Genomic DNA, 27882 nt, shown 5'->3' on the forward strand with positions numbered 1-27882 from the left:
AGAAGGGAGCACGGGGTCTCGGCATAGCCGAGGGGCGGGGGGTGCGGCCCGCTGCTCGGTGAGTTTGGGCGGCCCTGCGATTGCGTCCACGCAGGGCACACGGAGGAAGCGTGCTGTGCTGGTTCACGGCCCAAGCCTCGGCAAGGCCTGGGGACCCCTGCTCTGCACCTGCTGGGCCCCGGGCGGCCGTGGGAGAGGGCAAAGCACCTGCCACAGAGGCCACGCGGAGGTGCCGCAGGCAGCGGAGGGCACAGACCACAGCGGGGAGAGAACCAGCCCACAGAGCCCGGCAGCCCAAGCCAAGAGCGACCACACGCTTGCTGTTCAACAGACCACGAGCCGGCCCCGCGCTGCTGGCGGCTGGCAGCCTCTGTGATCTCTGCCTTGGGGTCTCCCAGCTGCCGCAGGAGCAGACCCCCTAGTCCCATCTGGAAGTCAAACTCCCCTCATTCCAGCCTTTTAAAAACACCGCTCTGCTCTAAGAATGAATCTTAGAAACAGTGTATGGGTAAAAGCCAAAGATCGTTGCAGTGTGTATTTTTTTAAAAAGCCAATAGAACAATTTAGTATTAGCAAGTTCAACATGACGGCTGATACACTTGATTTTATCCCTTCCGTCTTTATATTTGTTTGTTTTGCTGGTTTGCTATTCACTCCGTTTTTCACCCTGTTCATCTGAAGTTCCCTGTACTCTGCATTCTGTTAGGAGTTACGATCCTTTTACCTTCTCTGTTAATTTTGGAAAATTAGACGTGTATTTTCCTCCCTGCATCCCCTGACCCTGCATGTTTCCTTCCCTTCCCTCTCTGCTGCCCCGGGTAAAATTTTAAAAATAATTTAAAAATTTTTTTAATTTGCTTACTTTATCAGAGAACAGCAAAGGAAGAATAAAAGAACATGAGACTCATAAAACAAATAGCAAGATGGGAGACTTAAAATTAACCATATGAATGTAAGGGGACTAAACCCTCTAATTAAAAGACAAAGATTGTCAGGCTAGAGAAAGGAAGGAAGACCCAAGTATATGATATTTACATAAGACGTACTTTACACATAAAAACCCAGAAAGATTGAAGTAAAAGGATAGAAGACGTATTGGTAAACGCTCACCGGAGCACTGGTGGTATAAATGCCTATATTAACATCAGACAAAATAGACCTCAAAGGCAAGAAGTATGGAACAAGGGATAAAGAGAAATATTTCCTATTGACGGAAAGGCTAATTCAACAGGAAGACACAACAACCCTAAATGCGTAGGCATCTAATAACATAGTTCGGAACCACATACAGCAGCAGCTGACACGGCTAAAGGGAGACATACGTGAGGCCACAACCGTGGCTGGAAATGGTATACAGCTGACAGGACAAGATGAACCAACCTGGAGGATGCGGGAGATCTGAGCAACACCGTCAATCCGCCTGATGGACACACAGCGCTACGTCCAAGTAGATTCTCGTCCAGTCGCACGGAACATTTCCCAGAGGAAGTCGTACGGCAGCCGTGAAGCAGGTCTTCACACATTTCCCAGGACCGGACTCACAGGGAACCAGACGCCCAGGCCGGTGAGCCTTCCGGCAGCGCGGCCCGACCCGTGGCCCGACTGAGCCAGAAGTGCTGGCCGAGCCGCTCCCTCTACCCTGACGCTCACAAGCTGGGAGAGACAACAAACACTTATTATTATTACGCCATGTTAACATAGTCATATATAATAATACATAATATAATATATAATAATACATAATATAATTCTTTATAATTCTTTATTGCTATTTATCTACTCCTCCAGCTGCTTTGTTCTGGAGTAACTTGTTAACGCAGCGACAGGTAGCTAACACACCTTCTAGCTTCTTGAGTTGGGAGCCCAGGGTATGGATTCTACCTGTCTCTTCCGTTGTGGCATATGCATTTGAAAGTGGTGAAGTTCCCTCTAAGCACTGATTAAACCCAAAGAAAACAGAAAAGAAGCGGAAGAACAGGAATCAATGATACAGAAGACACGATAGAAACTCGACAAAGCCAACCGTGGTTGTTCGAAAAGATTAACAGAAGTGACGAATCCCGAGCAAGATTAAGGAAAACGGGGCAACATCAGTAACGAGAAAGGGGACATTGTTACAGGTCCTCAGTGACTGAGAAAACATGAGGATGTTATGAAGAAGTTTAGCTGATGAACCTGACAACTTGGATGAAATGGAAAAACTCACGGAAAAACACGTCTACCGAAGAAGTTGACACAAAAAGAAATAGAAAATCTGAATTATCCTACATCTGTTAAAGAAATCGAATCAAAGGTCTTTTCAAGATCAAGCCCTTATTTCACATCTAATCAGACGTTCGGCACAAGAGACTAAGTCGGGCCGACGCTGGGTGAGAGCCCGGGGGCCTGGGACGGGCCCGGCGGTGCTGCAGGGCCAGGGGAGGGGCAGCGCCCAGGGAGGGGAGCAGCGCCGCCGGGCGGGAGGAGGGCACTCCTGCCTCCCCAGCAAAGATGGCCCCACGGACCTCGGGCCCCACTGTGGTCAGTCGTGAAAGCTTGATCCCCTCTGTGAGCAGGGTCGGGGGGCACAGGTGCCAACACCACATTCTGCCAGCCGACGGGCTGCAAACGGACGCCACGCGGCCGTCACCGTATTCTCCTCTTAATGCAGCTCAGACCTCCTGCAGCTCAGAATAGGCAGCGCAGATGGGGACCCGTAAACCTCACGCCCCGCACAGGGGCGACCCCTGGGGAGGCAGCGAGCTGCCGGCCTGTTTTCCAGGTGAGAAGATGCTCAGTCTGTACCAGTGATACTCTGTCATTAGCATCTGTAAACGTTTGCAGGTTCTTAATAGTTCGTGTTAAAAAATATATTCTGAGGCCGCAACAAAGTCGGGCCGAGCGAAAGGCTTCCATGAGAGCTGTACATTGATGGCTTCTGTTCAAGGTCGACCTCAGTTCTAGTTTCATTACTTCATCCTGCAGCCTCCTGGCCTGGGGGAGAAAGGAAGGGGTCAGGTTAGGCTGGCCACGGGGCTGGGGATGGCGCCGGGTGACGGGTGGGACCTGTCCCCTGGGCCCAGAGCCGCCCTCCCGAGGGGGAGCCCCCCCAGCACGCCTCAGCCCCTCTGCTCACCCCGATCCATCAGCTGGGCCAGAAGACGGTGAGATGGAGGACGCAGGGGACCAGGTGGCCAGAGCAAAAGGAGCGGGCCCTCCCGCCAGTCTGAGGGCAGGTGTGTCTGCGCAGGGCCTCCCCACCCCCCGGGGGGCCGTGTCCTCCGCGCTCCACTCCCTCCCCTCGCCGCCCCCTCAGCTCTGTCTCCCTGGGGCATAGCCTGGACCCCCACCTCCAGCCCAGGCCCCCCTGAGACCCCTACGCCGCCTCGTCCCCTAAGATGGATCTACCACAATCTTGGATTAAACTAACACCCGGAGCTTGTGTCGTGCGGCCCAGGGGAACCTCTGCTGCTCGTCCACTGAGTGCCCACTGCTTCCGGCTTCCTTCCGGCAGAGATGTGTACTCTCTGTGAGCTGACTGCTCCTTTAAAAGCATCCACGTAGCTCCCACGCCCGTCCTGTCCTGGGGTCATCCAAGCAGCCTGGCGCCCCTGCAGACCCTCGGGCCGGGCTCCTCCCCCGGGGTCTCTTCCCCGTCTTGGGAGGACGCGCCCGCTCTTCCAGCTCCAGAGGGAAGGGAAGGGAAGGGACGTCCCCCGAGTCCCCGCGTGGCACCTGGCCCAGCCTCTGCACGTGCCCTGTCCCCCCCTGGGGCCTCCAGGACCTCAGAGCCTGTTTGGGATGGTCTGGGCCCGTGGCCGCCCGGCAGCCTGGAACCAGCCTGCTTCCTGAACCTCCCTGGGTTTTCCCGTGAGTTTCCAGAGCATCTCGGAGGTCAGGCCTCTCCGGTCGACCCTAGGGTCTGACTCGTCTCTGCTCTCCATCCCTCCTTTGGTCTTTGTTCTACTTCTTGGGGGATTTGCTCGACCTCATCTGTTGATTTAGGCTTTTTAATTTTTAGGGATTCTGGCTGTACTTTTCACTTAACTCCGAGTTCTCAGATACCTGAGTGCCCACTCTTGTAACAGCTGGTTTCCATCACTGCCCAGAGGACTTCAATTCGTCTGCACGTTTCCAGTCGGCCGTTTTGGTCCCTCCCTCGAGCGCCCAGCGTCCCGGCTCCCACCCCCTCAAGGAGTAGGCACTGAAACACCGTACCCACTGGGTCGCGGCCCTGCTGGTCAGTCAGGATAGGGGCAGGGGGACCCACGAGCCAGGGTTCTGAGGGCATGTGTCTCTGCCAGTTTTCTTCAGGGGCCCCTTCCCGCTCTCAGTGGGGGGAGCAGACGCCCAGCCCGATCCTCGTGGGACTCACAATCAGGGAGGCATCGCGTGGTGCCTTCCTTCCGCGGGAGGACCCACGGGCCCAGACCTCCTTGTTCAACCTCTAAGAGTCCACCCCCCGCACGTCCTGCTGGGTGGGCAGGGGAGCCGAGTAGGCTGCTGAGGGCGCTGCGGACCTTCCACCCTCAGCCTCTCCAGTACTGAGTCTGTGGGCCCGTGGAACCAGCCATCTCGCTTCCTGCCAGCCTCCCTCTCAGAGGCCCTCGTGTCACACCAGCAGGTGGCTTTCTTCCTCCAGAACCAAGCTGGCCTGTGAATGGTTAGGTTACAGGCTCAGCGGCTGGAACAAAGGCCCAGATGGGGAGGCTGAACCAGGTGCGGCGCTTTATCTGAGGGCCACTGTCAGCGTGGGGACGTTACTCTGCCCCTCACTCCACACTCTCAACCTCAGGGTCTGGGATGGCTGCCCCAGCTCCCACCATCACCTGTGCATTCCAGCAGGGGGAGGGGAGGACAAGCTCAGGAAGTTCATACACACGTATACGTCTATTCCTGTCCTGCTGGCCTGACCGTAATCACAGGCCGTCGCATACGCTGCGAGGGGTGTTGGGAAACGTGGCCTCTGGTGGGCGGCCCGTGCTCTGTTCATGATTATGGGAGGAGCTGGCCTCTCCTCTCCCTTTCCTTTGTGCTGAGGAGCTGCATCACTTTGCTCCTCTCCTGTTGTCTGGTGGGGCCGCAGGGCAGACTGGAGACTAACCCACGAGAAAAGGGGGCACGTGCACTTGGAGGGAGAGCCTGCCGGGCATCAGCTGGCCCTCTCACCAGATGCAGACATCCTGGCCTTCCAACCTGATGCAAGCTCCTGGCCGAGGGGCCCACCTTCTCCCACCGGTGGTGCATCAAACGCTGTCGAGACTGTCTTGTGAACCGTGTGCGTGGCTCTCGGGCACCCACACTTCACCCGGGACTTTATTTCTGTAGTTTTCACCCCCCGCCAGAGGGGACATTTGCTACAACTGCTGAGCCCAGGCTGACACGTCACCACCCAAGCCCACAGTTGGCCTTAGGGTTCCACTCCTAGTGTTGTACATTCCGTGGCTTTGCACAAATGTACGGTGACACGTATCCATCCTCATGGTATCATACAGAGCAGTCTCACTGCCCTAAGCATCCTCTGTGCTCCCCCTGTTCATCCCTCCCTCCCCCAACCCCTGGCAACCACTGGGCTCTTTACTGTCTCCACAGTTCTGCCTTTCCCAGAATGTCATAGAGTTGGAATCATACCGTAGCCCGCGTTTTCAGATTGGCTTCTTTCACTTTGTAATAAGCATTTAAGGTGTTTCCCTGTCTTTCATGGCCTCTTAGCTCATTTTGTACACTGAATCATATTCCAGTGTCTGGATGGACCACAGTTCATTAATCCGTTCACCTACAGAAGGACATCTTGGTGGTTTCCAAGTTTTGGCAGTTACGAATAAAGCTGCTACAAACATTTGTGTGCAGGTTTCTGTGTGGACATAAGTTTTCAACTCCTGTGGGTAAATACTAAGGAGCACAACTGCTGGACTGTATGATAAGAGTATACTTAATTTTGTAAGAAACCGTCACGCTGTCTCCAAGGTGGCTGCACTGCTCTGTGTTCCCACGGTGGCGACTGGGAGTCCCTGCTGCTCCTCAGTCCGTGGGCAGCTGGTGTGGTCCGTGTCTGCATCACAGCCATTCTAACAGGTGTGCAGTGCTAGCTCCTCGTTGCTTTAAGTTGCATTTCCTAATGAAGTGCTTTGTTCAGCACTTTTTCGTAAGCATATTTAACATCTATGTACCTTCTCCGGCAAGGTGTCGGTTCAGGTCTGTGGCCCATCATTTAATAGGGTTGTTTGCTTTCTTATTGTTGAGTCTTTAAGAGTTCTTTGCATATTTTGGACAACAGTGGTTCATCAGATATGTCTCTCGCAACTATTTCCTCCAAGTCTGTGGCTGTCTTATTCCTGACAGTGTCCTGCACAGAACAGAATTTTTAAATTTTGATGAAGTCCAACTTACCATTTTTTTCTTTCACGCCTTGATGTTCTATGTAAAAAGGCGTCACCAACTCAAGGTCATCTAGGTTTTCTATGTTGTCTTCTAGGAGTTTTATATTTTTGCATTTTACATTTAGGTCTGTGACCCATGTTTTTACAGCTTTATTGAGGTATAATTTATATAAAAAACTGTACATATTCAATGTACACAGTCTGGTAAGAGTGATCCACTTTTAGTTAATATTTGTGAAGGGTACAAGGTCTGTGTCTAGATTCATTTTTCTGCATGTGGATGTCCGGGTGGCCCAGCACCAGCTGTTGAAAACACTCTCTTTGCTCTGTTTTGTTCCCTTTGCTCATGTGTCAAAGATCAGTTGACTGTGGGCTTCCCTGGTGGCGCAGTGGTTGAGAGTCCGCCTGCCGATGCAGGGGACACGGGTTCGTGCCCCGGTGTGGGAAGATCCCACATGCCGCGGAGCGGTTGGGCCCGTGAGCCATGGCCGTTGAGCCTGCGCGTCCGGAGCCTGTACTCCGCAACGGGAGAGGCCACAACAGTGAGAGGCCCGCGTACCGAAAAAAAAAAAAGATCAGTTGACTGTATTTGTGTGGGTCCATTTCTGGGCTCTGTCTTCTGTGCCATTGATCTATTCGTCTCTTCTTCCACCAACACCACACTGTCTTGATTGCCATAACTTAATAGAAAGTCTCGACGTTGGGTAGTGTCAGTCCTCCGATTTCAGCAACGCCACACCGTCTCGATTGCTATAACTTTATAGAAAGTCTCGACGTTGGGTAGTGTCAGTTCTCCGACTTTGTTCTTCTTCTTCAATATTGTGTTGGCTCTTCTGGGTCTTTTGCCTCCACATAAACTTTAGAATCAGTTGGTCAATATCCACCGAATAACTTGCTGGGATTTTGACTGGGATTAAGGTGAATCTATGGATCAAGTTGGGAAGAACTGACATCTTGACAATACTGAGTCTTCCTATCCATGAACATGGACCACCTCTCCATTTATTTATTCTTCTTCAGTTTCCTTCATCAGAGTTTTGTAGTTTTCTTCATATAGATTTTGCACACATTTTGTTAGATTTATACCTAGCACCATTTTTGGGGTGCTAGTGTAAATGGTATTGTGTTTTTAATTTCAAATTCCACTTGTTCATTGCTGGTATACGGTAAGCAATGGACTTTTATGTATTAACCTTGTATCCCGCAACCTTCTTATAATTGTTTACTAGTTCCAGGAATTTTTTGGGTCAATTCTTTGGGATTTTCTACACAATCATGCCACCTAAGAACAAAGATGCTGAGGAGAAACAGTGAGAGGGGACAGCCCTGCCTTGTTACTGACCTTGGGGGAAAGCGTCTAGTTTCTCACCGTTACGTATGATGTTAGTGTAGAGTCTCTGTGGATGTCCTTCAACAAGTTGAGGAAGCTCCCCTCTATTCCCAGTTTGCCGAGGGTTTTTATCATGAATGGGTGTTAGATCTTGTCAGATGCTTTTGTTTTTTGCAGCTACTGGTACAATCATATGATTTTTCTTCTTTAGCCCGTGGGTGTGACGCACCACGTGAACTGGCTTTCAGACGCTGAGCCAGCCTTGCACGTCTGGGGTACATTCCACTTGGTCGTTCGTTATTCTTTTTATGCGTTGTTGGATTTGACTTGCTCGTGTTTTGGTGAGGGTTTTTGCATCTTTGTTCATGAGAGAGACTGGTCTGTAGTTTTCCTTTCATGTAATGCCCTTGCTTCTGGTACTGGGGCGATGCTGGCTTCATAGGGTGAGTTACAAAGTATTCCCTCTGCTTCTAGCCTCTGGAAGGGAGTTGACACAATTTCTTCCTTAAATGCTTGGTAGACTGCACCAGTGAACCCACTGGAAAACTTATTAATTATTGATTCAATTTCATTGATATGTGTCAGTCTATTCAGATTGTCTGTTTCTCCTCCTGTCGAGTTTTGGCTGATGGTGTCTTTCAGGGAATCGGCTCATTTCATAGGTTATGAAATCCGTGAGCACAGAGTTGTTCCCAACAGCAAACAGACTTCTGAGTCTCTAATCTGAAGCAGTGCGATGAGACACAGCTGTTCAGAAGCCCTAAGAGGTAGGGTTTGGGGTGTCCAAGAATGAGGTTACTCCTGTCAATGATAGATTTGGAGAGAATAAAGGTTCCTCTGAAGGCAGGGCCGGGAAGGAAAAGAGTCTGAGAAGAGGGGCAGAGTCTGAGCAGGGTGGGGTCTCTACAAAGTGCCCCAGCCCCTGCCTGTGTTCCTTCCCCCCCATCTCTGTGGGCCCCAAGAGAGGGGACAATGGTGACAGAGCCCTCGGCGGGCGGTGGGGACGATGCTGCTAGCCCTGGGGCAGCAGACCCGGGAGAGGGGCTCCGGGCCACCGCGCCGGGGTGAGACACGCGGCTCGGAACAGGCCCACAAGCTGGGGCCTGGGTGCTGGGAAGACAGGCAGGTGCTCCTGCGGCTGGGAAAGCGAGCGCCCGCGGGCAGCGGGGCAGCTGATGGGGATGCGCAGAGGCCTGGGTGCTCGCGGGGAGGGCGGGGTGGGGGGGGTGGGCTGACTACGCGCTGGGCGGGGCAAGAAGGTGTCTCCTCCATCTCTGCATCACTCTCATAACGGCGGACACTCCAGACACGCAGTAGGTGCTTATCTACGTCTGTGGGATGGACGGATGGACGGACTGACGCTGGTGGCAACCTTCCTGCCACACAGACGTGGGCGTGTCGGGAGGACCACAGCCGCGGGTCCGGTCCGTCCGGTGGTGCCAGCACCTGGGGGCGCACGCTTGCGGGAATGTTTCCTTATCCTCTGACCACCCGTGATGCTGGGTGGTTCTCTTAAATCTCTTCGAGTTTTAATCAAATCTTATTTTCAAGTCGAGCTGACAAATACTTACAATTTCCAAGTCCTGCGTGGCCCTCCCCGCCTCCTCGAGAGGTGCCGACCCTCAGAACCTGCTTCTTCGTCCCTGCAGTTGCTGGCTGTGCTGTTTCCGCTTTTCCTCTAAGTTCTCCTCTCGGAAGGCACTGGGGAAACAAAGGGCAACGAGGAAAGGATTCCACCTGAACAGCGAGGGAGAATTTTCCCTTTCTCCTTCTGGCCAAAACAGCAGTCCTGGGGCTGGTCGGCCGGCCCCCGGTTGGGCACCAGCCCACAGACGGACAGGCTGCCTTACCGCCCCCTCCTGCGCTCACAGCCGCTAGACCAGCACGAAGGATGTTGCACACCAAGGGCACTGCGCGCTCTGCACGCGAAGGAGAAGGTGTGTCTTTGTTTTCACAGGAAACACACAGCTTTAATAAACCCTCAAAGAAAGGAACAGAGCACGGCATCAAGTAGGAGTTTAGACGCGTCTGCTCAGTATGGCCCAGAGCCCTCCCGCGGGATGTTGGGCGATCCGTGGGGAAGGGCGGCAGAGCCTGGTGGGTCCCCGGCCGGGCCTCCCGAGACCCCGCCCCACCAGCACAGCGGCCTCCTGAGCCCTGCAGGACAGACGCTGGGTGAAGGGCCTGCCCGCCCAGCATCTCAGAGCCCAGCTCTCAGGAAATCCTGTCCATGGTGCAGGGGCGTCCGTGTAGATGTCGTCTGCTGTGGCTTGCTGAGGGCCCACGGGGGCGACGGAGGTTCCCCGGAGGACATGAGAGCACATCCGAACCCACGTGGCTGGGTTAGCCCCAGGCGCAGACCTGCGACGTTTCCTGGATTTCCAGGGGTGAGGGAGGAGGAATGAGCCCTCTGCCGTCCACAGGTCACAGCATGATGACCTTCCCCCAGGCCCTCAGACCAGAGCTGGTGCCCGTGGTGGGAGCAGTGCCAGGGCCCGGGGCAGGCGGGTCCCCCCACCCCGAACCCCCCGGTTTACTTCAGCTCTGGCCTCTGAGCCCATGGAGGTGCCTCCCTGCAGTGGGCCTGGTGCAGACGGGGGCGGCGGGAAGGCGGAGAGGGCAGCGTGGAGCCCCCTCGGTCATTCCTGGTGCGGACTCTGGGTCAGCAGGGGGCCGAGGGCACAGCGCCCGGCGTCAGGGCAGTGTCAGCACAGGAGGACGAGGGCTCGCCAGGACCCTAAGCAGCCGCTGTCCTGGGGGCAGGGGTGCGGGAAGGGCGGTGATCTAGGGGTCGAGTGGACACTGCGGGAGTGAGAGCTGAAAAGTGGCGGCATCACGGCTCTCCTGCTTTTTGTCCCTGAGTGTACCTGGACCTGCAGGAGGGGCCCAGGGCACGCCGGGGCTGAGGTGCGGGGAGCGGAAGAGATGCATCTGCAGGGGGAGGTCGGAGGGCGCCGCGTCCAGCACAACGGAACGAGACCCGGTACCAACCTCATTTCCTGACTTGCTTGCAATGATTTCTCTTTGCTTTGTTTCAGTTTCCCAGGCGAATGCATCGGTATTTTCTCATTACCTATCAGGTCAGTGGCAAAGGGAATCTTGGACGCCACCTGGAAACGCAGCGAGAGGGTTTCAGGAATCCGGGAATACACAGCCGCTAACACCAAGGCGGCTTCGGGTGCATCACACTCGTGTCCCACACGCTGGGGTCCCCAACCCTTGGCCTCGGCTGGCCGGCGGTGCAGGGTGAGAGCAGAGCACAGGCCACGGGGCAGGGGGACGGCTCCTCAGCGGCCCGGGGGGCGCCAGCGCAACAGACGGAAACACTCTGCAGGGGCCCCGCGCCTCTCGTACGGCCCTGTGTTAAATCACTACGTCAAGCTAACACACAAGGGCTCACACCTGACTAATAAAGTGGGAAAGCAGAAGAAGCCTCGCCGTTGGAAAACCTGAATGACAGATTCACCAGCTTGGATCAATGGCAACAAACTGACACAAAGCAACTGAAAACGTGCAAGAAGTAACCCAGTGCTGGCTTTTCTGCTACAGAAAGACCGCTGTGACTCCGAGTGCGAAGGAGGGCCTCCTGCACACGTGTGGGCACGGCTGGAGCTTAGGTGCGTCCCGCTAACTAGCCCCCAACCCCCATGCCCGGCGCCCAAGGCCAGGCAAGCTCCGATGCTCTCAGGGACCCTGCGAGCTCCAGATGGCTACCGTCCAGTGCTTCCTGCAGGATGCTTTCTCTGCTCTCCCCAGCAGCCGCCATGGGTTTTACTGGGTGGAGGGGCCACGTCCAGGGGCAGAGGAAGACAGGGTAGTTCTGTCGTGGTTCTGGAAGCTCTCCGTAAGAATTCACAGGCCACCTCAATTTTGAAAACAACAAATTCCTTAAAACTTGTAGGTTGCAGCATTACACAAAATATGTTGACATAGCGCTACAAATGCTAGCGAATTCCTCATTTCTAGGGCCCGCGGACGTCACACCTGGATTTCTGGTCAGCTGGACCTGGTGTGTCTCATCTGGATTTGCTCACCCACATCTTCAAAGTGGCCCCCCGTCTCCAGCCCGATTCCCCTTTCCCTGGTTCTCTATCTACTAAGTCTGCCTTTCCAGAACCTTCCTTTTCCCTCCTCCCTCCTCGGGCCACAACTGGATGTCTGGTTGGAGCCCTCCTGCACCCTGACCTCCTCGGCTTCCACACCAGGCCCCGTGCTACCGAGGGTGCCCGACACCCTGCTGCTGGGGGTATGTCCTCACTGCTCTGCTGAGGTGTCCGGGGCTTCCTGAGGACCTGTGACCTCTGCCACGTCCCACCCCAGCCATCCTGTGGCAGCCTCGTCCTGCCCCGGGGCCCTGGTACGATCCCGCCTTCAGCGCCAGAAACCGGGGGCCCCGCGCCCACGTAACAAGGACGTGAGTGGAAACACACCAGGGCCCTCGACCAGCGCTGCCCGCTGCTGCCCCCGCCCCGGAACGGACAAGTCTGAGAACCAGACCGAGCCTGCGCTCCTCAGGCAGCTTTAGACCTGTGCTTGTATGTCTGTCTGTGGCTCAGGGCAGCACAGCTGCTGTAGGGACAGGGCGCGTGCGGGTCCTGGGGAGGCGAGGGGGATCAGGGCAGGGCTTATCTGCCCGGTCACCTCTAAGCGGGTTACCAGGGCGGGGCCTGTCCGCCTGCGTTGTCAGCTCCACCCCAGCACCTGTCTGACTCTTAGAAGGACCCAGCGCCAGGGAAGGCTGGGAGAGAGGAGGGAGGAGGGAGGAGGGAGGGGGGTGGATGGGCGGGGGAGGGGAGCAGAAACCACGTCCGACCTTTCCTCTGCTCTGCTCCCCGATGCTGCCAGGCTGCAGACGCAGCAGAACCGAAACTGTCTGCTGGCTGCCTGGGAGCCGGCGCACACGCTGCCATTAACCAGGGTTCTCCTCAACTGTGTTCCAACACAGGGAAAAGAGCTAGTGCTAAAGCCACTAGGTGTACTTCTTAAAGTCAGACATTTATCTTTAAAGCCTTTGAAAGTATAGGATTTGGACTGAAACCCCAGCCATATTTTACTGTTGTCACAAAGTACAGAGGAGGGACGGCCTTGCACCCCGCGGAGCAGGCGAGGAGGACGTTGCCGTGTTAGTGGCTGAGAGTGGTTTGACCCCGAGTTTTTTGTTTTGTTTTGTTTTGTTTTACTTTTTGGCCGTGCTCTGCGGCATGTGGGACCTTAGTTCCCTGACCAGGGATAGAACCCGGGCCCCCTACACTGGAAGTGCAGAGTCTAAACCGCTGGATGGCCAGGGAAGTCCCTTGACCCCGAGTTTCATATGTTGAGTGTCGAGCAGACGAGGAATATTCTTCAGGCCAATAAAATGGATCCAGAGGCCACTGGCACAGCTGCCGGGTTTAGAGCATCGTGAGAAATGAAAATGCAAGGCTTTTTAAAAAGGGGGTGATGAGTCAGGAGGCTCAGGCCCCCTGCCCATGCGGGAGGAGTCTTCCCTTCCCTTCCTGCTTTCAGGCTCCGGGGGGCAGGACGTGGGCGACCACACAGAGCACACGGGTGCAGCCGGAACGCGGGAGGGCCTGGCGCGGCCGGGGGACAGAGGATGCGGTGGGCATGCAGACGATGCTGAAATCCACAAACCCACGTCTTTGTACGACAGGCCTGTGATCCGACTGTTTTATTTCTGTGAGGCGGGACACCAGAAGTCTTCCAAGAAATCAGTATTTTTAACTTTACCAGACATTTCCAAGCAGCTGACGCCCTGGCAGCAGCAGTGGCCGGAAGCCTGCTGCCCGAGGCCTCTGTTCTGCCGGCCGCTTCCCGAGCGGTGCTGGTGGGTGTTTACACCCAGAGCTCCGAGCAGCCGGGCTTCTTTTCTGAATTTACCACCACTGGGGCTTCCTCACCTGTGAACTGCCTGTCCTACACTTTGCCCGTTTCTCTACTGCATTCTTTAATTTAAAAAATCTACTTGTGGTTTTTCTTTATATTTTATATATTAATCTTTTGTTACAAACATATGTCACAAATATTTCCCCCTATCTTTTGACTTTAATTATAGTATTTTAGGCCATATAAAATATTTAAGTTTTATGAAGTAAAAATTTCCTGCTGTGAGTTTCAGAGCTTCTAAATTTCCTATCTAACTTACGGGATGTTGTGCCACTCCAGGTTATACAGACATTTGTCAATTTCCACGCTGTAAAACGTAGTGACCACCTTTCTCTGTAATATACAAAAATACACACAACGGGATAAGCTGCTTCTTGCACAGTATCACAGAAGTCGTTTCCAGCGGGAGTGACCCACATACAAAAGACAGTTCGCGCCGGCAACGCCACACCCGTGGGCACTGCAGCCACGTGACAGAAGCAACTCTCGCATTTGTGGATGGACAGACGGAGAAGAAAATGTGCCCGTCCACACGATGGAATATCATTCAGCCTTAAAAAGGAAGGAAATTTTGACACAGGCTACGACACAGATGGACCTTGAAGACGTTACGCTCAGTGAAATGAGCCAGACACAAAGGGACCAATGCAGTGTGATTCCACCCACAGGAGGTCCCCGCGGGAGCCAAATACAGAGACAGAAAGTAGAGGGCGTGGCTGGGGGCCGGGGGAAGTGGGGCGAGGACTTGGTGTTTAATGGGGACAGAGTTTCCGTTTGGGAAGATGAGAAAGTTCTGGAGACAGATGTGGTGACGGTTACATAGTGGGAATGTCCTAAATGCCTCTGAACTGTACATTTAATGACGGTCAAGACGGCACGTTTTATCATATGTTACGCGTATTTAAGCCCGAGTGACCTGCAGCGGCTCCCCATCCGACAGCCACCATGGTCATAATGATGCTTAAATACCACCCTGGAGGCGGGAGGGGGGAGAAGGTGCACCAGTCTGCCCAGAGCTCCAGCTGCCCCGGGGCTCCGTGGTCTCTGGGGGTCATCTTAACAATCCTCTCTGTGGTCTGGGGGGAGAGGAGGTGCCCTCGCTGCCATGAAGAGGCTGAGGGGGCCTGGGCAGAGGGGAAATCGCCCTTCCGCTGCGGGTCATGTGGCGTGTGGCCTGGACTGGGGACCGAGTCCAGCCTGGGAGCCCTGAGCCCGCCATCGTGAGCCCCTTCTGTCCACCCCTGATCAGCACCCAGGAAGCAGGAGCGGCTGGGGACCAGGCAGAAGGACAGGAGGCCAGCATGGTCGCGTGTGGCTGGCCCCAGAAGCCAGGGCCGGGCTGCCTAGGGGTCTGGTGGGACGGGGGCGCCTGCATAGTCCGGACAGCGGGTGTCTGGAGCCCAGGAGCCCGTGCAGGTCGAGGCAGACGTTCATGTCCCACCCCTGCTCTGAAGACACACAGACGGGGGCCCAGCAGGTAAGGGCAGAGGAAGTGGCGTGCAAAGGCACCGGGCAGAGAGGAGGGACAGCAGGGAGGCTCCGGGCCCTGGCGAGGGTGGGGTCGGGGTGACTTCGTTATGCCGGGCTCATGAGCAGGGGTGAGGGGCTGCCGTGATCAGAGCGGGAGCAGAGCGAGGAGAGGCCTGGCCACCAGGACAGAGCCGCCTCGGGGAGCTCGAGCACAGAGAGGACCGGACAGGCCTCGGGACGGCCCTCCGGGTGAGGACAGACAGCCTCTCACCGGACCTGGGAACAAGGAGGTCAGGGGAGTCCCCAGGAGGGCACGAGCACAGCTCCCCCAGAGGAGGGCAAGGGGCAGTAACGCTCCCTCCACGTGGCCAGCCGGCCTGAAGCCCACGCAGGAGGAGTGCGGGGCGGCTGTGGGGGGGCGGCTGGGGTCCGAGTGCCACAGGGAAGCTCCCGGGAGGCCGGGAGTGGGCACCGGGGCTGCAGAGGGGTGGCTGGTGGAGGCCGGGGAACAGGGAGGACGAGCCCGGGCCAGCGTGGGGTGCTGGGAGGCCCACTGGTGGCCTGCTTTCTAAGGGGAGGTCGCTGCTGGCTGAGTGGCAGAGGCCGGTGAGCGGTCAGGCTTTGCAGAGCAGGCAGCCTCCTTCACCCTGGACGCTGGCAGCCGTGCCACCCCTCGGGGCTGAACGGGCTGTCCCCCGCAGACGTACCAGGTTCCTCCGTGGGGTCGGGAGGTGGCTGACCCCCTCCCTCCTCCTCTGCATCCTCCTGGGCCAGCACCCTCCACTCCTGCAGTGCTCGCCTGTCCCTGGAGGACACAGCGGAACACGGATGTTGTCGTTGCAAGCAGCTTCGTGCACAGCTTACAGCTTTCTTTGAAGGCTTTCTTCGGTGTATCTAAACAAGACCCTTTTACAGTCTTCACTGAATTTGTCACAATGTTGCTTCCATTTCGTGTTTTGGTTTTTTGGCCGCGAGGCATGTGGGATCTTAGCTCCCTGACCAGGGATCGAACCCACACCCCCTGCACTGGAAGGGGAAGTCTTTACCACTGGGCCTCCAGGGAGGTCCCTACAAGGATTTCTACTGTCACTTTTTTTTTTTTTTTTTTTTGCGGTATGCGGGCCTCTCACCGTTGTGGCCTCTCCCGTTGCGGAGCACAGGCTCCGGACGCGCAGGCTCAGTGGCCATGGCTCACGGGCCCAGCCGCTCCGTGGCATGTGGGATCCTCCCGGACCGGGGCACGAACCCGTGTCCCCTGCATTGGCAGGCGGATTCTCAACCACTGCGCCACCAGGGAAGCCCATCTACTGTCACTTTTAAAGCTTCACACAAAAGCCCTTCACTCCTGGTCCCGTGGCCGGACACACGGGCATCCTGGGGGCTCCAAAACGCACATCTGGGCAGAGCTCCCTGGGCGGGGACAAGCCAGGCCCCACCCAGCCCCTGCCCAGTGAGGCACCAGGACACTTTTCAGGGAAGGCCGGGTCGGGGCCGTGGCCATGAGCTCCGCGGCAAAGGCTTCAGGCATTCACTGGTCTGCACGGGGCCCAGGGGATGCTGACCAGTCCACTTCCTCTCAGACACCCGAGCCTCACCTAAGACCGTGAGCCCTGTCTCTCCAGCCCCGTCACCCGCGGTGTCACTGTGCTGTTGGCTGCGTCTCGCCCGCTGCACCGCGAACCGCCCACGGCAACGCCCAGAGGACTCGCTGCCCACGCGGGCACAGAGGCACCGCAACACTGGGGAGCCTCTGAGCTGAACAGAAGCCACCCCTGCCCAGGCTGTGGCTGTGGCGACGGGGCTGGGACGGGGCCAGGGCTTCACCCACCACGCACTCTGGGTCTGGATGCTACGTCTCCAGCCTGGGTCTCCACCAGCCTGTCTGACCCCATTCCTGGATCTTCCACGGATTCCCATGGCCAGTGCCCTCCCATCCCACCTGCACATCTGGCCCTCGGTCTCCCCTCTCAGCAGAGCCCTCCATCGTGGGCCCAGACCCTGGCCACCATCCCAGACTCACCCTGGCCTCTCCTGCTGCCTGTGTCGGGGGCCCTTTGGTCCCCAGGGTCACAGCAGCTGGGCCCTCCTGGGCTCTGGCCGCTGCCCTGCGAGAGCCTCTGTCCTATCTCCACGATGAGGCAGGAGATCGGTGTCGGCAGAATCTGGCTACGTGCTCCCCCAGCTCCAGGCCCGAGGGAGGGCCAGGCACCCCCTCTGCACCCCTGCAGAGCCCGCCTCGCCTGAGAGGCTGCTTCCCGAGCCCGCAACCCAAGCCGGTGCTCCCGCGTGGAACTGTGGTTCTGTGACGTCAGGGGCGGTGCTCCTGGGCGCAGGGGCCTGTCTTTGTCTCTGCCGCCTCTTGGGAAGTGGGCTGGAAGGTTCCTCAAGAGGCACAGGGCAGCGTTCTCAGGGGCACAGGTAACCAGGAAGTGTGACGTGCTCCGCGGGGCTGTGTGGAGACTAAGCCACTGGACGGGGTCCCCACGCTGTTGCCAAGGAGGCCACCGAACGTGGTCTCGGGGCCCGCGGCACAGAAACCACGGAGAGAGCCGCTGCTCGCCCTTTGACTCAAGAGCCGCCCTCAGCGAAGGCGGGCGGCACCCTGGGCACCGGGGAGCCCGACCTGGGGGGAGGGGCACGTCCCGCCCGGCCTCCCGAGGTCCCCAGCCAGGTGCCCACCCGAGCCAGAGGGTGTGAACGGTGGCCGCGGGGGCAGCTGAGCCTCGGAGACAGAGGTGCTTAGCAAGTGGCGGGGCGGGGGGGGGGGCGGTGCTGAGCTTCCACAGCCGGGCAGCAGCGGGACCTGCCTGGATGTGGGGCAGAGGGCCGTCGGGACGCACAGTGAGGGCCCACTCCCGCCCTGCAGCCTGGACTCCTGCAGAGGGATACTCTGGGGCGTGGCCCGCGACCACCATGGCCTCGGGGGCCCAGGCCACGCAGTCACATCTGAGCCTCGCTGTCGGATGGCTGCGTCCTTGCCGTCAGGATGCCAGCCTCAGGGCAGGGCCACCGTGCACCCTGACCAGGTCTGAGGGCCTAATGTCACTCAGCCTCTCCCTGAAGGACATGAAACCCGACTTGAAAAGCACGTCTGGTGTCGGGACCACCGCGCTGGCCCATTAGAACACGTGCCCTGAGGACCGTCTGCATCCGCAGGGCCCCAAGAGAAAACACTCAGGCGGGTGATTTCAGGAGGGTCTATTCGCAAGGCGGAGCAGGGGCCCTGCTAGGAGGATGGGCGGCAGCCACCCCGGGACCCTGGGGTGAGGGACGGAGGGGCTGCCGGCACCCAGCAGCAGGAGCGGTGGGCGGGGCAGAGGGACCCTGCCTCCCTCCCCACTTCTCTCTGACCTCCCGCCGGAGCCCCACCTGGCCGGACACAACCAGAAGGTGGAGGGCGCCGTCCACGCCAGCCGGCCTCGCGGGCCCAGAGCGTGGTGGAGACAGGCAGTTGGTGGGGCTGGAGGACAGAGGGGACAGAGGGGACAGTGAGGACAGGGCCCGAGCTGGCCCCGCACCGAGGCCGACCAAGCCAGCACCAGCCCCGCGGGGCAGAGGCAGGAGTGCACCTCCCAGACAGGCACGTTATTTTTAAGCCACTTTTCTTAAACAAGACCTGTAAGCTGGGTGATTGACAGGAGAGGACGGGTAGAGGAAAAGCAAGGGACCAGAGGAGGAAACAGGGCAGAGGCAGGGCGGCGAACTTGAGGGCCTGCAGCCGCCCAGGGCACACGGCCCGCGAGGAGCAGCTTCCAGGCGAGGCCAAGCCCGCCCCGCTGCCCCCGACCTCACCTCCTGCGCTGCTCCATCTGGGCTGATACTCTCTTCCGGCAGGCTGGTGCGGCCCTGGGCCTGCTGCCATGGGGCCAGCTCGGGCAGGACACTCTTGAAGGAGGGCGTCCTCGTCCTACGATGATACCAGGGCGTCAGCCGAGCACCGCACTGAACCCCGTGACGGCCCCGAGGGTGAGTGCAGGGCCACGGGCTGGCTACACGGAGATGCCCCGACGGTCACGGACAGTTGCCACCCCCAGAATCCACAACGTAGGCGGGGTCGGTCGTCAGGGCCTCCACCCCGCTCCCCGGGCCAGGCCACGGCTGGACCTACACCTGGGACTGGTGAAACTGTGCCATGCCGGGAAAAGGCTCGCACTGACTTGGACGAGGTACCAACTTGGTTTCGGGGGTCTGTGGGCTGGGGAGACCTGCCCTGCACACCTCCAGCCCTCCCAGGGCTATGGCCAGGTAATCACACTTGAACAAGGTTTTACTTTGAAAAATTTTCAAACCTACAGAACAGGTGAAACAACAGTGCAGTAGACACGTGCACACCTTGCACGTGGATCAAAGCTCTTTAATCTGTTTTCCAATAGTGCCCAATGGCAGCCTTCTCAGACGGGCCCTTCCTCACTGTCCCGCCACAGACTTTTACCAGACACGCGGGGCGTGTGTTCACGCCGTCCGCAGGGCCACAGACCGGAGTGGCTGCTGACCATGTTCTGTGCCCTGGACGTGCCATCACCGCCCTTGCCGACGTATGAGCTGTATTCCCCAATGTTACTGGGTCACGTTCTCTCTGTATATTCACACATCCACACACGTGTGCACATCACACCCCCCCACACACAGGATTTGAGTTTTTGTCTCGTGTAACCTCTTCCTCTGAGCCTGTTTTCTGGGTAACTTTAACCTAAACCAGGCCTGGCATCTGCCGTGTAACGAACAATGGCGACGTGGACATACGTCCACCCGACGTCTTCACAGAGAATCACAAAATGATATCACAGCCGCGCAGAGATCAAGAAAGTACACCTTTGCTTTCAACTTTTACCTGAAGACGGGTCTCGGGCGGGGTCGCCGCTTCTCCTTGTCGCTCAGCACCGCCGTGAGGGCTGGGGGCAGCTCCGCGGGCAGGCGCTGGCGCTCCAGAACCTCCGCTTGCTGGCTCTCCACGATCTCCTGCCTCAGCTTCCAAAAGCGCCGGATCTCCTCCTCGCTCGGCCAGTCCTCTGGAGGCTCGGCGGACCTTCTGCGCTCACGCAGGTCTAGTTTTTCCACAGGTGGGAAAAAGCCTGCCTTTTCTGTTAACATGGTTCCCTTCGCCTCCCGAGAATGAATGGCTTCTTTGTTGGACACACGCTCTTCGGATAAATCCAACAGGGGAGGTGGCACCTCACTTACGCTCATCTTTTTAACTGGGGAAATCGACAGTGGATAAAAGGCCATTTTAGTAGACTGTACGTCCACACCTGAGATGCGCACCAACCTGGAGCCCGCTCCCTGCGCAGAAGGCTGGGTAGGGGCTGGTCCCTGTGCCCCAGGCCCTCACACTGCACATAAATCCATATGAATGAAGATATTTGCCCCATCCAGACCTTCTAGTATCTGCTTCTAATTGATGTTCAGCCCACACACCTGTATTTTTTACTGCAATGCTTTTGCTGACTTTTAAACACTTTGATCTCTAGTAAAGTTATGTGAGAGAAAGTTGGCGCACCACGTATGCATCCACAATTTGTGCCAGATCCCTCATCGGGCGTTAGGGCCACAGCTTCCCAGAGACAGGTGTCACCTGGCCTCACAAGGCCTCCTTTCCCTGGACGTGCAGGGACCCGGACGTGCTGACAGCCAGGTGGCCTGGGCCTGGAGCTGTGCTGAGGGTGTGAGGGTGTGAGGGTGCAGGGCTTGCCCACCAAGCCTGGCCTCAGGCCTGGGGCAGGCTCTCTAGACCCAGCAGCCCCCTGTGTTCTTAAACACATTGAAACAGCCTTGTCCTGTCCAAGTTACCTTCTTGTACGGAGTGAATTCATTTTCAGCCTTTCAGTCTAATTTATTTAGCTATTTTCTACCTTTTTTTTCTAGTCGATTATGTATGTATTATACTTGAACCAATATAGCCCTCTTTGTATAAATACATATAGAAACTACAATTGGGGTTGAAAGACAATGGGTTTTAATTACACAATAAAATATTAAAGTCTACAAAATATGTTCAGTGTCAGTGGTTTACAACTTTGTTTCCTGAAGCAAAAACTTTTCTTTCACATTCTTCGGAGAGTGTGGAATCCAAACAGGAGAACCAGGTGAGCACCTACCTGGATGTCACGTGCTGGCATGACTGCAACCGCCTCATGGGACCCCAGGCCCAGGTCTCCTCCCAAGGGACCCCCGAGGGCGGCCGAGCAGGACACGCTGTGTCTGCACCAGGCACGGCACACGCGAGTCCAGGACGGCGAAGTCCTGACCACTACACGCTGGGGATCAGTGTTTTTAAAGAAAAACAGTTCACAAAGTGGGCAAAGATACGCTTTAAAAAATCCTAAGGAGTGACTAGAAATGAATGTATTTGTCCAATTTGCTTGTGGACAATCGACTTAGAGCCAGAGGCGAACTGGACCCATAGTGACACCAAACAGAAGGAGGGTGAATGCCAGCAAAGATAGTTTTTAAAGTCAAGCAAAATGGCAAAACACGAAAACTGTAAACGGGGACTTCCCTGGTGACGCAGTGGTTAGGAATCCGCCTGCCAATGCAGGGGACACGGGTTTGAGTCCTGGTCCTGGAAGATCCCACATGTCACAGAGCAACTAAGCCCGGGTGCCACAACTACTGAAGCCCACGTGCCCAGAGCCCACGTGCCACAACAAGAGAAGCCACTGTACCACAATGAAGAGCAGCCCCCGCTCGCCACAACTAGAGAAAGCCCACGTGCAGCAACGAAGACCCAACACAGCCAAATATAATAAGTAAATAAATTTATAAAAACAAAACCAAACAAACTGCTGAAAATTAAACAAAAAGCAAGAGAAAAAAGATGTATTACTTCTAAGGGAAAACCTGTAAGACTGCTGACTTTTCGATAGACGATGGAGTCCACAAGACAATACAGATATTTCTAAAGCAGTCACGATGCCTAAAGTCTAGGAGCCTATACAGTCTGCTAAAACAACCTTCAAAAATGAAGGGAAGGGCTTCCCTAGTGGCGCAGTGGTTGAGAGTCCGCCTGCCGATGCAGGGGACACGGGTTTGTGCCCCGGTCTGGGAAGATCCCACATGCCGCGGAGCGGCTGGGCCCGTGAGCCATGGCCGCTGGGCCTGTGCTTCCGTCCGGAGTCTGTGCTCCGCAACAGGACAGGCCACAGCAGTGACAGGCCCGTGTACTGCAAAAAATAAAAAAAAAAAAAGAAGGGAAAATAAAGATGACCTTTTAAAATCCTGAAATAATTCATTACGATAAGACTCAATATAACACAAAAGACAGATCTTTGGTCCAACACCGTCATCCCAGATGGAAGCACGAAACTTCAAGAAGAGATGAAGAGCACCAGAAGGGCGACCATGTGAGAAAACATAAATTAGACGGTTTAAAGAGTGTCTATTGGATCCCTTACACATATAAAAGCAAAACTCACGAAAACAGCAGCACAGAAGACAGGAAGGAGGCAACGGAGCTAACCGTTCATTGGAGAATGAACAGAAATGAACACACAGCAGCTGTCCACATCCACATGGACAAGCCTGAAAGACACTGTGCTGAGCCCCTAAACGCCAGGTCACCAAGGATACACAAGGGATGATGCAACTTAGAAAAAGTCTGCAAGGAAGGCCCTTTAAACATGTATTGTGTAGGGATAGTAAGCGGTAACGCTTTCAAGGAAAGCAATGAAGGATGAACAAAAGTCACGCTGGCCTGGGGGAGGGGGGCAGGTGGACTCACGAGCACACCTGGGTCCACAAAGGCCTGATGCTGGTCTTCCTTGAGCAGCAGGTACAGGGCTCCGCGTTTGCATTGTCTGTACACTGTGCTCACATGTAGGACACACATCATAGCAGCAACAGCTCCTGCGATCGGATCTGTGTTGTCTCAGGGGCCGGAAGGGTGGCATGGAAGGGATTTAAAGCATCGGCTGGCCTCTTCCCTGCTGGGTCAGGCCTGAATTTACATTACAGATCTGGTAACTGCAGAAGGCCGCATTTAAAACTATCTTTTATTTTATTGTTTTAGCACTTACCCTGCTCCACAGGTAACATTTTGATAGGATTTCTTTCTAAAAGCAAAGTTTTCAAATGCCTTTAAAACAAAACAAAAAATATGTAATTTAAAAGCAGAAAATCAAATGACCATCAAATTTCTTCATCTGTCTTCTCTTTAAGGGAGCGGCTTCAACGCAGACGTTTACCCCATGCTCTGCCCCCACCAGCAAATAGACTCCACGTCTCAGCATCTGGTCAGGCTCTGGGCCTCAGCACTGCAGACACTTGGGACCAGGCAGTTTTTGGTTGGGGGGACCGTCCCGTGCCCGGTGGGTGTTTAGCGGCATCCTGGCCTCACCCCACTAGATGCCCCCCCCTCCCCAAGCTGTGACAACCACAAGATCTCCAGATGATGCCAACGTCCACTGGGGCACAATCGCCCCGGCTGAGAACAGTCACGGAAGGATGTCCAGGAGACAGAGTATCCGCTCGGCTTAGAGATGAAGAATTGGCACACTGAGGCCTCTGTGAAGTCTCAAAGCCAGGAAACACGGTGAAGGGGTGTTTCTCCCAGTATTTGACCAGGGACCTCTTCTGTCACTTAATAGCTATTAATATCCCTTACAAGGTTTGGCAAAAGACGTATCATAGATAGGTAGAAGATGTCCAATAAAACTTTACTAACTGAACGACAACGGACGATAAATAGTTCACATTAAACTCTATCTCGCCCCTTTTGTTCAGCTGCTTTCGCTTTTCCACATTTCATCAGGGCTCCGTCGTTATTAATGATCATTTTCTCTTTCTCAGTTGCTTTCAGGAATGTAAAAAGACTTCAAATGCCCTGGCTCATTCAGTGTCTCAGCCAAGGGGTGTGACGGCCCCTTCTCCTGGGCGTCCAGGCAGAGGCAGGACGCCCGTCTCCCGCCCTGCTCCACCCAGGCTTCACCGAAGCTCCGCCTGCCTTCTCTGTCACTGGGCTTGACGCTCTGTGCCCTGAGCAGCCCTGGGAGACCAATGGGGAGCAGAGTGGCCTGGAATGCAGGCTAACCTGTACCCACATCCTCAGCTTTCCTTCCCCCAAAACGTTCCTCAGACAGACAGCCCCCTGCAGACCCCATCAGCAAATGACGCTCCAGCTAGAGGGAGGGGCGGTCTCGCGTCTCATTTTCCTTGGAAGGTGAAAAAATTAAAATTCAACATCACACTGACCAGAGTCCCCAAGATGTGAAAGGAGAAAATATAGTTTCACAGACACAGAATTGAGAGCTCTAGTAAGTATTCATTTAAACCAAGTTTAACTTTTGACTGGCAGCCCTAAAGGAAAATCGGATTACCTGAGGATCAGCCAATTCTCTTTCCCTTTACTGTCTTGGATTTTCCTATTATTTAAAGTTTTTAAGAAGTAAACTTGGGGAATTAAACTTTCCTTGGTAAACACAAAGGCAAATTAATTAAACATCGTTACTTCAACGTATTGGTTTTGGTTTAGTCCCCTTTTAATTTCGCTAATACAAAAATAGCCAAGGAGGACGGCGTTTGCTTTTCTAAGATTCTTCAACCGGATGTGCGGGCAGCCGCGTACCCTGGACCTTCCAACACGCCTCTCTCAAAGCCAAGGATGTTCCAGCCCACTTGTTTGTCTATTTGTTTGTTTGTTTGGGGGGGGGGCATATTAGCCAACTATGAACCTGAAAGTGTACAGGGGATTTTTCCACCTTATATAATAATACATTAAAATATTCTTGTGTACACTTTTAAGTGATAAATTCACAAATACTATCCGTAAACCACTGATTATTTCATTTCACTGACTTTCAACTGAACGCCACGCATTTATATACTGGACTGGAGTTGCTTGCCTAAGGAAGCATATATACTGATGGACCTTTTTAAACCTTCTCTCTCTGCTAGCAAGCTTACACATCTAAGACATTGAGAGGGGGAGAATAGGAACACTGGCATTGTTTTTTTGTTTGCTTGTTTGTTTGTTTTTTGCAGTACGTGGGCCTCTCCCTGTTGTGGCCTCTCCCGTTGCGGAGCACAGGCTCCGGACGCGCAGGCTCAGCGGCCATGGCTCACGGGCCCAGCCGCTCCGTGGCGTGTGGGATCTTCCCGGACCGGGGCACGAACCCGTGTCCCCTGCATCGGCAGGCGGACTCTCAACCACTGCGCCACTAGGGAAGCCCTCTGGCATTGTTTTAATTAGGCTTTTTGGAAAGTTTAAGGCTTTCAATAAGCCCATAATTTCTAATGAATGTTTCAGTTCTTTAGCAAGCTGATCTAATTTTAATGATATAACTGGTTATAAATCACACGCAAAAGTATATCTTAGACAACATTAAGCAGGTGGCTTTGACTGGCAAAGTCAAAGAATTCCACAATTTGAGACCACGTATTTATTTTCGAATAAAGAATAGTGCTTATGAGCACAAGTCCTAGTTTATTTTTATCCTTCGAGTAGCAATTACTCTCCAGAACCGAGTGCCATTTTGCTAAGACAGCCATGGACCACAGGCATGAGACTGCCCTCGACACACCAGCCCAGTACCCCGTGAAGAGCGGAGCCCCGCCAAGCCTCCCTGACACACACTCAGAGACGCCTGGGGCCACCCAGGTCGCGCCGGCGGGGACCAGGTGGAAGCAGAGAAGGCATGGCTGCCTGTCACACTGCCGCTGGCAGACGCGCTGGCCGGAGCTGAGGACACTGCTCTAGGCAACCAGGCGCCGACCCAGTGGGTCCAGGAAGGCCCAGGAGCTCCAGGAAGACAGCTCCCGGGGGTGTCCCCACCCTGCCGGAGACACCCACTTGTCAACAGAAACTAGCTGCTTCCCTGCAGAGCCTGAAAAGGCACGGACGGCGCACGGGGATTTTCTCTTACTGTTACACGGACCAAATACTCCCTTCTTTAAACATACTTTTCAAGCCAGTGAGCAATAGTTCAGGCAAGTGAAGGGCCTCTGCGCCTCTACTCTGCCATTTCATGGGGGCTGTAATGACTCTAGCAGGAAGGGGGTCACCCTTGGACCCCTCTGCTCCTCCCACACCGTCCATCCCACCTGAATCCCCCGGCTCTCCTGCGTGGACGGCTGCAGCAGCCTAACTGGCCACGCTGCGGCACGCTCACCCCTCCTTTCAGAGTGATCTTAAAGCCCTGTCCCTCCCTTCAAACCGTCTGTGACTTCCTGCCTCTTTCGTGATGAAATTCAAACTAGCGATCGCGCCTACCAGCTCTGGTCGACTGCCTCTGCAGGCACCTCCAGCCCCTTCCCTCCTCTGTTCCACCACACGGCCTCCCTGCTGCCCCTCCCATTCCCAAGGACACGGCCACCTCATGGCCCTTGCACGTGCTTTTCCCTCTGCCCAGCGTGCACTAATGTTAAAGGCGTGTCTGAAATTCACGTCATGAGGTCTCCTAAAGGTTAAGAAGCTGGCATAGAAGGACTGGGCACTGAGGCACAGGGGCCAGGAGAGTGGGGTGGCCTCACGCTGCATGTGACTCCAGGACTGGGGGGTGCCAGCTGACCTGTGGCTGCTGGGAGGGGCGGGTGAAGGGGGTAGGCAGCTTGGCCCCAGTTCTAGAAGTGGGAGTAGTAGGAGACGCCCGGCATCGGAGTGGCAGGAATGTGGCTGGATGGCACAGAGCTTGCTTTGGGGTTTCTGATTTTCCCAAAAAGGAAGAGTGACTCATTATTTACCAGGAACCAGCGCAGTTCCACACGGGCCCTTGGGAGCAAAGCCGCTGGCCTAATTCATGGACAGTATTTCTTCTTTTTGTTTGTTTGTTTTGGTTTTTTTGTTTTTGTTTTTTAACATCTTTATTGGAGTATAATTGCTCTACAATGGTGTGTTAGTTTCTGCTTTATAACAAAGTGAATCAGCTATACGTATACATATATCCCCATATCCCCTCCCTCTTGCATCTCCCTCCCTCCCACCCTCCCTATCCCACCCCTCTAGGTGGTCACAAAGCACCGAGCTGATCTCCCTGTGCTATGCGGCTGCTTCCCACTAGCTATCTATTTTACGTTTGGTAGTGTATACATGTCCATGCCACTCTCTCACTTTGTCACAGCTTACCCTTCCCCCTCCCCACATCCTCAAGTCCATTCTCTAGTAGGTCTGTGTCTTTATTCCCGTCTTACCCCTAGGTTCTTCAGTACAGTATTTCTGACCCTTCAGGCAGCTTCACGTGAGGGAGTCAGAGATGGAACCGGCTGCAAAAGCCGCGTGGACCACCCAGCAGAGGCGCTGTGGTGCCAGCGTGCTCCGCGGTGCTACGCGTCCTAAACTATAACCATACAGGTGCATTTGGTACCTGCAGCCACCGCACCTCCGAGCTGGCTTTGAAAACGCCATTACACGCTTCTGCTCTAAAGTCGACATTCAGTGAGGTGGGGTGTGGTTAGGCAGCCAAAGAACAGGCACTCGGGCATTTGAAGGAGATGATGGTGACCTCCTAACCTGGGAAAAGAAACATGCAACTCACTTGTGACAGCCGATCCCAGAAGGAAGCGCTGTGATCCTATTAGAGCGGAGGTCCAGCCAGGTGAGGTTTGGCAGCCACTGAAAGAAGCTTTTAGGAATCGTGCAGAGGGCGTTTTGGGGAGAAAAAAAAAATGTTTTTGTCAACGAACTAAATTTAAAACATGCCACATCCTCAAAGCATTTCCACTAGTGACTGTAATCACACACGCCAAGTTAAAAGAAAACCCGTAACATTTATCCTTAAATCTATTAAATGGGGGACACAAGTGTCAGAAAAACGAGGCCAGGCCTCACCGCGCAGCTGCTAGAGTGGCTTCCCGGCCTGGAGACGCTACGTCTCGCCCGGCTGGCAGTTCAGACGCCACCACCGCGCACAT

The 27882-nt window shown here is 55.2% G+C and overlaps 1 protein-coding gene across 1 annotated transcript; it reads right to left on the reverse strand.

Annotated features, from left to right (window-relative positions):
• Positions 1 to 2827: 2827 nt before the first annotated feature.
• On the reverse strand, positions 2828 to 27882 carry LRRC27 (leucine rich repeat containing 27). The gene is given in 12 exon segments (XM_065894744.1): positions 2828 to 2895; positions 2898 to 2973; positions 9261 to 9390; positions 10681 to 10799; positions 15750 to 15806; positions 15808 to 15847; positions 17722 to 17849; positions 18394 to 18502; positions 18830 to 18949; positions 19874 to 20322; positions 21138 to 21240; positions 27800 to 27882. Coding segments are annotated over 12 exon segments (1482 nt in total).

This window comes from Phocoena phocoena, chromosome 16 (genome assembly GCF_963924675.1).
Source record: "Phocoena phocoena chromosome 16, mPhoPho1.1, whole genome shotgun sequence".
Lineage (NCBI taxonomy): Eukaryota > Metazoa > Chordata > Mammalia > Artiodactyla > Phocoenidae > Phocoena > Phocoena phocoena.